Below are 10,403 nucleotides of genomic sequence, written 5' to 3'. Positions count from 1 at the left end.
GGCCGCCGCGAGGGCCGCGTCCCGGCCGCCGGGCTGCGGGCGGAGCGCGCGGGGCCTGGGCGCCGAGCCCGGAGTCATCCCCGGTGCGGGCCGCGGGCGCAGCGGCGGGCGCTCGGAGGGCCGGCCCGCGGCCCGCGCTCCATGCTGCCGCCTCCCCGCCGCCGCGGTGCTGCTGGCGGGCGCTCCTCCGGGCGCCGCTGCGGGCGCTGCCCTGCGCCTTCCTCCGCGAGCCGAGAGTCTCCGAGCGCAACTTTCTCTCCGCCTCGCTCCAGGCGGTGCGGGGGTCGCGGCGAGTGTTTTTAGTGCGCGGGTCGCAGCTTGCTCATTGTGCGCCGGCGAGGCCGATCCGGGCTGTCCTTTTCCTCCCCGCACTTAGTCTAAGAGGAAGAAAGCAAACAAGACAGAGGAGTGAAGCCCCCGTACATACATGCGCCGGGGGGAGATGTCAGGCTCTGCTCCACCTTCCAAACAGTCACAGATCAAACAGTGACACCCCGCCGGAGCGCCACTTGGTGCCCCGCGCTCCCCGCGGGGCTGTGCCGCCAGGATCGCCAGTTCTTCCGATGCGAAATCTAATGCAAACACATTTTGATCATGGATTTTTGGCCGGTCTTGATCTTCCAACAGAAAAAAATTTGAAAAATACAGAAAAAGCACCCCTCCTCCAAAAAAAAAAAAAAAAAAAGGCAACAACAACAACCCGGAGAGTGTGTGCGAAGGGGTGAAGAGCAGACATTCACTGGGTGGGCGAGATGAGCGTGGACTGTCCCCCCCAAACTCCTGGGAGAGAGGGAGATGCACTCTCGCTCTCTCCTCTTTTCAGTGAAATATAACACACATTCGGATCGCAGAGCTTTCAGACAGTCTCAACTGATAGACAGACACATCGAGCTGCTTTTCCGGCTTCAGTTTTTACTCCTCCTCCTCTTGCCAACGTCACCCTGACAATTACAAATAGGTCTCTCACAAACCATACCTGTCAATCTTTTTAATTGCTTTGTTTTCTTTTTTTTTCTCCTAGCTGAACAATATGACACAAAAAAGAAATCTTAATACGGCATAACATAAAAGATTGCACATTGGAAAAAGACATTGAGGGGTTTGTTATTGCAACCCACCGGCTGATACTGGGTAAAACCCATGTGTTATAAGCCAAGTTAAGTAGACACTAGTTCCTGCAGATTTTTAAACGTGTAAGTCTCCCCCTCCGCCCCTGCTTGTACATTCATACACACATGCACCCACGTGGATACAAACTACCCTTGGATGAGGAATGTCCGACATTTGAGATAAAAATACCTGTGTCACTTTTGCAATTTTAGTTTCGGGGGTTAGATCTGATTGGTGAGGGGCACTGCGCGGCTTTTATATTTTGGTAATTAATGGGTAAGTGGAAAACAAGAAAAAAAAATTATTAAAATGTATACCTTTAATAAAAATTTAATGATGGACTTTGCTCATTACACAAAAAATGTGGAAAATATTTAATCTGGTCCCTCTGTGAAAAGTGAATTGATTGTTTGGTCAATACAAACAATTAGGGAGAAAATTGACACGATGGAACTGCAGATCTTTCTAGCTGGGTTCTAAAAAGAGGTCTTCATACATCATGCCAACGTCTCCAATTCAATTAAGTCCCTCGGCATCCCCACCCAGAAGTTTAAAATGTTTATGTGCTCTGGGAATTTGGCCCTCTGGTTTCCAATGCATGTGTTCTTTCCCAATGGGAAACCCGTAACAGTCTTGCAGAGGCCACTTACAACATTCATGGAAAAACACGAAATCTTGGCCAAAATAAATAAAATGGCTTAGTTCGTGCAAGTTGCACGGGACAGACTAAGGGCAGAAGGCGCGGGCAAGGCGTTGTGGGCACGGGGTCCAAGAGCCTGGGGCGCAGGATGCCCTGGGCGCCCCCCGCCCGGCGCTGGGTGCCCTTGAGGGTGCCCCGGCGGCCAGGGCTCCCCGCCCGGCCCCGGGCCCGGGCCGTGCCCCGCCGCCCCGGCCGCGCTCGGGGTTGATTCGTACCACCTTGCAAGGAAGTGAACGCTTCGCACGGGAAGGGGAGGCGCCTGCGCCGGCTGCCGGGCGCCGCGCAGCTCTGAGGACGCCCCGGGCTGCCGCCGGCTGTGGGCCGCGGCGATCGCGGGACGCCCGGGTCCCCTCGCCGCCCCCCTCACCCTTTTAGAGGAGTCAAATCCGGCTTTTAGACCGTGGGGAGGGTGGGGATATCCGGTGCCTCCCGGGCGCCGGGAGGAAGGGGGAGGGCGGAGAAGATCCTTGGCCAGTCTGCGCCGAGCAGATTCAAACCAAAACAAAAAGATTAAAGGAGCAGTGGCCGGAGCGGCAGCGATCCCCCCGGCCCGGACCCCGGGGGTGGCGCTGACTCCCCGCGCTGCCCGCTGCGGGGCAGGAGGGGGGGAGCGGGCGCCAGGCGTAGTGGGGAAGGCGGGGGGAGCTGAGGGGAGGGCGCGGGCCGGAGGAGGGGCGGACCCGCCCGCTCCGCCCGCTGCGCGGAGCCGAGCCGAGCGGCCGGGGCTGGGCGCGACCCCGGCCAGCGGCGGCGCAGAAAGCAGGCGGAGGCGCGGGCCATGCTGCGGCTAGCGCTCGCCGGGGCCCGAGCCATCGTGGACATGTCGTACTCCCGCCACTTCCTGGACTTCCAGGGCTCGGCCATCCCCCGCGCCATGCAGAAGCTGGTGGTGACCCGGCTGAGCCCCAACTTCCGCGAGGCCGTCACCCTGCGCCGGGACTGCCCGGTGCCACTCCCCGGGGACGGAGACCTCCTCGTCCGGAACCGGTGAGCCCGGCGCGCGCCCCCCGCCCCGGCTCCGGCCCGTGCCCCGGCCCCGGCCCCGGCCAGCGCTGCGCAGCTCCCGGGCTGTCCCGCGCCCGCCTGCATCCCCACACCCGGCGCGCGCTCGGGCGCACAGCCTGACTTTGCGAGATCCCGGGAAGTTGAACCCGCCGCCATCTGGCGAAGGCGAATGTAATGTGACTGTTGCCGGTGTGAATATCCGATGGCACCGAACGTCCTCAAAACTGAGGGGTATTTTAATTTGGGATTCCCCTCCCCTCCCCCAGCCCTCCCTCCTCCCCCTCCCGCTCCCGAAATAAAACCGACGGGACCCAGAAGGGGAGGCTCCCCGCCCTGCCCACCCGCGCGCACCCACGGCTCCTGCGTTCGCATAATCTTTAGGGTGGAGCGGGAACAGCCTGGACACAAACTGCGACGTTTAGGTAACGTGCTTTGGAGGAAGGAGGCCGGAGACCCGCTGGCTTTTCCCGTTCGCCCCAGGTTGGCAGCCGCCTCGCAATGGCGGAGCCTGTCGTTGGGTGTGTCGGTGTGCGCCTCGCCGGTGCCGTCTGCGTGTTGTCAGTGCTGTGTGACTGTCGTCTGTGCCCTGCAGCGTACCGACGGGCGCGTGGCGCGCGTCCCGGGCGGCTGGGCAGGGGCCGGGGTGGGAGCATGGCTGCATTGGGCCGCACGTTTTGCAGACCTTCGGGTGACACTCGCTCGGGTCGTTGCCCGACCTTCGGACCGTCTTTTCCACCTCCACACTTCCCACCTGAGGGTGTTTCCACCTCACTAATCTTTAGTAACTGCTGAAGCAACAGGAAGGAAGGGACCTCACTCTTCGGAGCCGTGCCCGCGGGTCTGCCGGGTGGGTCCCCTGGCAGCCGGGCTTGCAGGCGGGCCGGTCCCCAGCAGGACTCGCCCTCCAGCTCAGTCCCATCTGAGGGGTTCCAGTGTTGCATATTTCAGGTTGAATAGTACTTTCGGAGGGAGAAGTAAGTTCTGGTTGTAACTATGTTGTAAATGGTGTGCTAGAAAGGACCAAGTCCCCTGCGAGGGCTGAAGGACAAAATGCATCTTATTTAAATAGCTTGGGGTAACGCTTAAGTGTCCATTTTAGAGATTCATATCAGCCTTCCAAACAAGGCTGGAAGACTTCGGAATTCTGAGCACGGCATGAAACTTCTGGGGACCTGTTGGAAACGTAGAAATTGAGTGAGCCAAGGGCGGGATTGAGTGGAGGCTGGGGATGAGGTGGGCGCGGAGAGCGCCTTAAACGGTGGGCCGTGTGTGTCCTTTAAAAAGTTTGCACTGATGGAAACGGGGCTGCAGAGGAGTTCTTCATCGTGCCGTGAAACGCTAAGGCTGTCGAGATCCGGACACGCGTCCTGCCAAGTTAAAAAGAAAGGCGTGTGTGTTCACGCAGAACATACAGAACACACGAGTGATTTGCTGGAAGTCGAGATGAGACTCAGACTGAAAAGCCTCCAAACAGACTTAACAGGCAAAGTTTCACCCAGGCTTTTTTTTTTTTTTTTCTTTTCTTTTCTTTTTTCCGATGCATTACACTGGTGATGGTGAACACTGTTATACACACACCCACGACTGCTTAGAAAAATAATACCTTTTGCAAACAGGTGCACTGATGGAAGCGGGGCTGCAGAGGACTTCTTCATCGTGCCGTGAAACGCTAAGGCTGTCGAGATCCGGACACGCATCCTGCCAAGTTAAAAAGAAAGGCGTGTGTGTTCACGCAGAACATACAGAACACACGAGTGATTTGCTGGAAGTCGAGATGAGACTCAGACTGAAAAGCCTCCAAACAGACTTAACAGGCAAAGTTTCACCCAGGCTTTTTTTTTTTTTTTTCTTTTCTTTTCTTTTTTCCGATGCATTACACTGGTGATGGTGAACACTGTTATACACACACCCACGACTGCTTAGAAAAATAATACCTTTTGCAAACAGGGTGTGAAATGGGGAGGGGGCGACTGAGCCGGGCAGTCTGGGGAAGGTGTGAAGTTCCAGCACTCCCAGCAGCAGAGAAGTGGGGCCCCCCGCCCGCGCCGTCGTGGAGGCTGCTCCCGCCCGCAGCGCCGGCCGCCCGGCCTCCCCGCCTCCAGGGCACCAGCTCCCCGGGTTGTGCCCCCCTTCCCCGCGTTGGGTAACCGGGGCCGGACCCTGAATTGGGTGGTCGGAATTCTGGAGCGCCGGCTGCCATGTTGGAAGCTCCTCAGTTTGGGTTGCTTTAAGATCCATGCCTCTATCTTCCATGCCCATATGACAAAAATCCCTTTAATATAAACAGTATATTTATATTAAACGCTTGACCTCTAACTTCTACTTTGAAATCCGCAACAGAAGAATGGGGCGAGTTTTCTGCTTGTGGGGAGGGGCGGAACCTTTGCTTCTCCCTCTCCTTACTCTGTTGGAAAATCTGCTCCCACCCCCAAATTGTGGGAAGATCCTTTATTCTAGCAAACGTCGTCAGTAAGGGTGGCATTTTACCGGTTTCTTTCTCTTCTTTTCTTTTTTTTTTTAAGAATAGAGCCTTAGTAATTCGCTGCAGGTTAGTTCATTTTAATCCTAGACCAAATCGCCCCAAACAATATTAACTGCATGAAAATTTTGTTCAAGAGCTTCTTATTTTTATCGTAATAAAGTCTGCTCTGGAATGAATGGATCCAGCCCAAATTCACTTGTTTGGAAAGGTGTTTGGGGGTTTTAATTGTGCTCCGTCTGACTTTTTTTTTTTTTCCAGTGGAACCTTTTGCACGTGTCATTCCATTTTAACAGAAAATACAAATTCTTTATTCACGGTGAGGGAAGTGCTTTTTAAGCCAGACATCGATTTCAGATAATCAGGTTTACCATTTAGGAAAGGTGTGAGAAGGGGAGCCTAGAATCCCTCCAGAATGTATCATCGGTGTTCCTTTATCCAGTTCTCACCTTCCGGTTTCAAACATACGAGGACGACCTCGCTTCTCTTCCTGGATGCCCAGCCCCGCAGAAAAGAAAAGAAAGAAGGGAGAAAGACACCCTCTGGTTAAGTCAGTTCGCGGCGCTATTTTTAGCTTTTTCTGTAAGATAGTGACACATTATTTCGTTTCCAAATATTTCTAACGATTTTCTGCTCAAGTGTAAGATAATGGAGCAAAGAGTTTGCAGGAATGGGCAGACAGAAAATGGGGGATGGGGAAGGCGTTTTTGATAAACCGTTTGTTGCTCACGGGAGGGTAACTATTCATGCTGATTCTCCAGGCCAAGATTTTTTTCCTTCCTTCTTCCTTTTCTTTTTCTTTTTCCTTTCTTTCTTTCTTGTTTTAAAGGGAAGGTCTGGTTTGGACGACTTTGTCTCCCAGTATTGAAGGCTTTTGCTCTGGACTTGAGTTTTCGGGTTTGGTTTTTGTTCAGAGAAAAGCCTTTCCCTCCCCTCTGAGGGCTGCCCTGTTTCACAATAAACATGACGAAGGGGTTCATCACTTTTTAGTATAAATAAACCGAGTGACTCTGGAAGGGTATATATTTGGGGAAAGCCCGCCCGCACCGCCCCATTCTTTTTCCTGGGGTTCCTCGATTTGAGTCTTTTGAGTGTGTCTGCTCGTCGGATCGCTAGACCCCTGCACTCATTAAAAGCACATATTTGAAATTAAAGGGGGTACAAGGCGAGGGTCCATATGAGCGTCTTCCCTTTTTTCTTTTTCTCGCTCGCTCTTCCTGCCCCCTGCTCCCCCTAACCCGGACCCCTTGCCCACTGAGCCTGCTGCGCTTGAACTTGTTTCTGACGGAGCCGAAGGCGCGGCCTCCCGACCCTCGCGCAGCTCTTCCCAAAGCCCAGGTAAGAACCTAGGCGCGTCCGGGCAGTGGCGGGTGCCCACCCGCCGCGGCGGCGGCGCAGCGTCAAAGCGGGGGTCCGGGGAGACGTGGGGACGCGCACCAGGGGCTGCGCGACCCTGGAGAGGGCGAGGGGCGCGGAGCCGAGGAGGAACACGGGATTCCTTCACCAACAACGCAGGCTCTTTAGAGGGCGGCAGGGTGGGGTGGGGAGACACGAAAAATGGGGGTGCCTTTGAGGCCAAGGTCACGGTCTGGCCGCCGGCGGCTTCTGTCCCGCGGCCTCTGCGCTCCGGCGCGCCGTGTGCTCGGGGCTCCCCTCGCACTTGACCACCCCTGGGCCCGAGCTCCGCTGCCGGTGCGAGCTGGGCGCGCCCGCCGGGACCCCCGCTCGGCCCAGGGAGGCCGAGGTCACGGTCGCGGGCCTGGGCGGCGACCCGCGCGGCCCCAGCCCGCTCCGGGAGTCGGACTCACTGATGGCGTCTGGGTGGTGGCGGTGGAGAGGCCGCGGGGCGGCGGAGGCCGGGCACCTCCGAGGAGAGACACCCCCAGAAGCGCCGGTTTCGGGCGCCCAGCAGGCTCGCCCGGGCGCACCGCGGGCGCCGCAGGGAGTCGGAGACGTGGAGTGGGCGCGCGGCGGGCCCTGCGGTCTCCTGCCACCGCTCCAGCGCTGGCCGGGCTCCACCGCAATGTTTGATTTGGGCTTTTCAGCAAAGCCCCGTGGTAAACTCAAGATGCCGCGGGGGGGCTGCAGCCACCGCAGCTCCCGGCAGAGCCCCCCAACACGCGCGCACACGCACGCGGGTGCCCTCTCCCCGCCGCTTTCCTCCCGGGCGTGCGCCCTGCTCGGTCCCGCCACCTCTCCCCGGGAAGTGGCCACCACGGCCCGGGCGGCAGACGGCGGGGGGTCGCGTTTTCCTCCAGCAGCGCCTTCCCGCTCGAAGCCCCCCCCCGCCAGGGCACGCCCGTTCCGAGGGGGGGCGACCCGAGGGGCCAGCTCCCACCGGGGCGTCCCTCCGAGTCCCAGGCAGGGGCTCCCCGCAAGGGAAGGGCCTCTGCGGTTGGGAAGGCAGAAACGCCAGCCGGATGGGGGCGGGGAGGGGGCTGAGACGGGAGGAGCGAGGGCCACGGGACGAAGAGAAGGGAGCTGGCGATCCGCCCTGGCCCCCAGCCTCTAGGGCACAGCCCGCCACTCCCAGCCCCGCGGACGCCCCCCTCGAGTTGGCTTTTGCGGCCTCCAGCAGGGCACCAAGAGGTGCTCCAGCTGGGCTCTGCCCTGGCAGCCCTCCGTGAGGTCCAGAAGCACGCTCTCAGGAAGCTGGCCCCTTTTTTAAAAAGACTAGGCCTGGAGAGTTGGGTAAATTGAAAGGAAAGGTAGGAGCCCCTCCCCCCCACTCCAAAAAATAGACCGTGGGCATCTTGGTATTAAAGGCCGAATGAGAAGCCACCACAAATCATTATTCCCGCTTCTCCGTTACTGTGTGTCACGTATGGGTACGGAATTCTGTAGCGTGTTGGTGAGGCTGCGTGTCTTGGTAACCTCTGAAAGCGGCTGGACATGCCCGAAGGAAAGTGTTTCCTGCTTTCTTATTTCTACAGGATGTAGGGAGCTTTCGATGGTGTAGATATACAGGGCACAATCGTAAGGGCGCATTTGTAAGTGCAAAGCATTGTCTGTAATACAGTGGAAGTGGATCCTTGCATGGGGCAGTTTGGGGTTTATTAAGCTAAATTAAAAGTAAATTATTTTAAAATGGCCTACTTTACCAGCTTTCTTCCTGCCACCAGATACCACCACCTTCTCATTTCATTACAGGTGGAAGTGACATTTTTAGGGTCCTCCGTTACGTGTCTCAGCCACCTCCTGACATCCTTAGGAGACGGCTTTTTTCCTTATGTATCAGGATATTTTTGTTATGAGGTATACTGAGATGAAAAAAAGCTGGTAAAAATACCAGCCTCGCAATTAAATTGACTCTGGATACCAAGTGAAAATAATCATCTGGTATTAATCAGGTACGTCTCTGCTTCTTGTTGAGGAAAAATATAGTGCCGATTTGCTTTCCTTTTCATCTGGGAAGGACTGTAAAATGTTGGATGTTCCATAAAAATCTCTCTACCCTTATGAGACAATTTTTGTTCAGTTAATCAAAAGGCATATTTTCACGCTGGACATAGTTACATCAGAAAGAAAATTTGCTGCAGCCTCGCTCACACTGAAACAACCCCTGCAGTAACGTGTAACAGCCAGTGACCTTGCACGTTACATCCATCTTTAATAATATCATTGTCGTTACTATTATTATCTGAAGTGTTAAATTGTTGCCAGAATCAATACACGTCTACTTCTTTGAATATATTTTATCCCGCTGTTGTTTTTAACATCTTTGTTAAGAGGCCAATTAATTTCCAACTCATAGCTCCAGTGAAGTTTGTGTGTAAGAGGGCTTCCTAACTTTTTTTTTTTCTCTTTTGAAAGGAATCGGAGGGGGATAAATGGCATGTGAAATACATAGCTTGCTGTTTACAGGGATGTGACATTATTCCTAAACTAATGAAAGAATAAAATACACCAAAACTCTAACAAATCACTGTTGAAATCATACTTGTTTGATTTCTCTCTCTCTTTTTTTTTTTGAACTGAATATCAGGACCGTTTTTTTCAAATTTTATCAGAATATACAGCTTCACCACCCACCACAGTCACCAGAATTAGAGGAATTTTTCTAGGTGGGATAGAAAGGCCTTGATGAAGAAAACATCTGAATGTATTTGTGTTTGTTTTCTTCTAGATTTGTTGGTGTTAATGCATCTGACATAAACTATTCAGCCGGCCGCTATGACCCTTCCGTCAAGACCCCCTTTGACGCAAGTTTCGAAGGTGTAGGCGAGGTGGTGGCCTTGGGCCTCTCCCCCAGTGCCACATTCACAGTTGGCCAGGCTGTGGCTTACATGGCACCTGGCTCTTTTGCCGAGTACACAGTGGTGCCTGCCAGCATGGCCATTCCCGTGCCGGCCATGCAACCCGAGTGCCTCACCCTCCTGGTGAGTGGTACCACGGCCTACATGAGCCTGAAAGAGCTTGGAGAACTATGAGAAGGGAGGAAAGTTCTGGTGACCGAGGCAGCTGGGGGGGACCGGCCGGTTTGCCGTCCAGCTTGCAGAGAAGGCCAAGTGCCATGTAACTGGAACTTGCTCTTCTGATGAAAAGTCTGCCTTTCTGAAATCTCTTGGCTGTGATCGTCCCATCACCTATAACGGCGAGCACGTGGGTGCTGTCCTGAGGCAGGAGTACCCCCAAGGTGTGGACGTGGTGTATGAATCCGTCGGGGGAGCCATGTTTGACTCGGCTGTGGACGCCTTGCCTACCAAAGGGCTCTTGATAGTAATTGGGTTTGTCTCTGGCTACCAGACTCCTACAGGCCTGTCCCCCCCGCCAGGGCACGCCCGTTCCGAGGGGGGGCGACCCGAGGGGCCAGCTCCCACCGGGGCGTCCCTCCGAGTCCCAGGCAGGGGCTCCCCGCAAGGGAAGGGCCTCTGCGGTTGGGAAGGCAGAAACGCCAGCCGGATGGGGGCGGGGAGGGGGCTGAGACGGGAGGAGCGAGGGCCACGGGACGAAGAGAAGGGAGCTGGCGATCCGCCCTGGCCCCCAGCCTCTAGGGCACAGCCCGCCACTCCCAGCCCCGCGGACGCCCCCCTCGAGTTGGCTTTTGCGGCCTCCAGCAGGGCACCAAGAGGTGCTCCAGCTGGGCTCTGCCCTGGCAGCCCTCCGTGA

At 55.9% G+C, this 10,403-nt stretch overlaps 1 protein-coding gene across 1 annotated transcript; it reads left to right on the top strand.

The window, feature by feature from the left end:
• Positions 1-2,489: 2,489 nt before the first annotated feature.
• On the top strand, positions 2,490-10,403 carry LOC112067609 (prostaglandin reductase-3-like). The gene is given in 3 exon segments (XM_024133922.3): positions 2,490-2,797; positions 9,421-9,757; positions 9,759-10,403. Coding segments are annotated over 3 exon segments (1,191 nt in total). The 5' UTR covers positions 2,490-2,588.

This window comes from Physeter macrocephalus, chromosome 19 (genome assembly GCF_002837175.3).
Source record: "Physeter macrocephalus isolate SW-GA chromosome 19, ASM283717v5, whole genome shotgun sequence".
NCBI lineage: Eukaryota > Metazoa > Chordata > Mammalia > Artiodactyla > Physeteridae > Physeter > Physeter macrocephalus.
The sequence above is the reverse complement of the archived record's forward strand: the minus strand, read 5'-3'. Positions and strand labels throughout refer to the sequence as shown.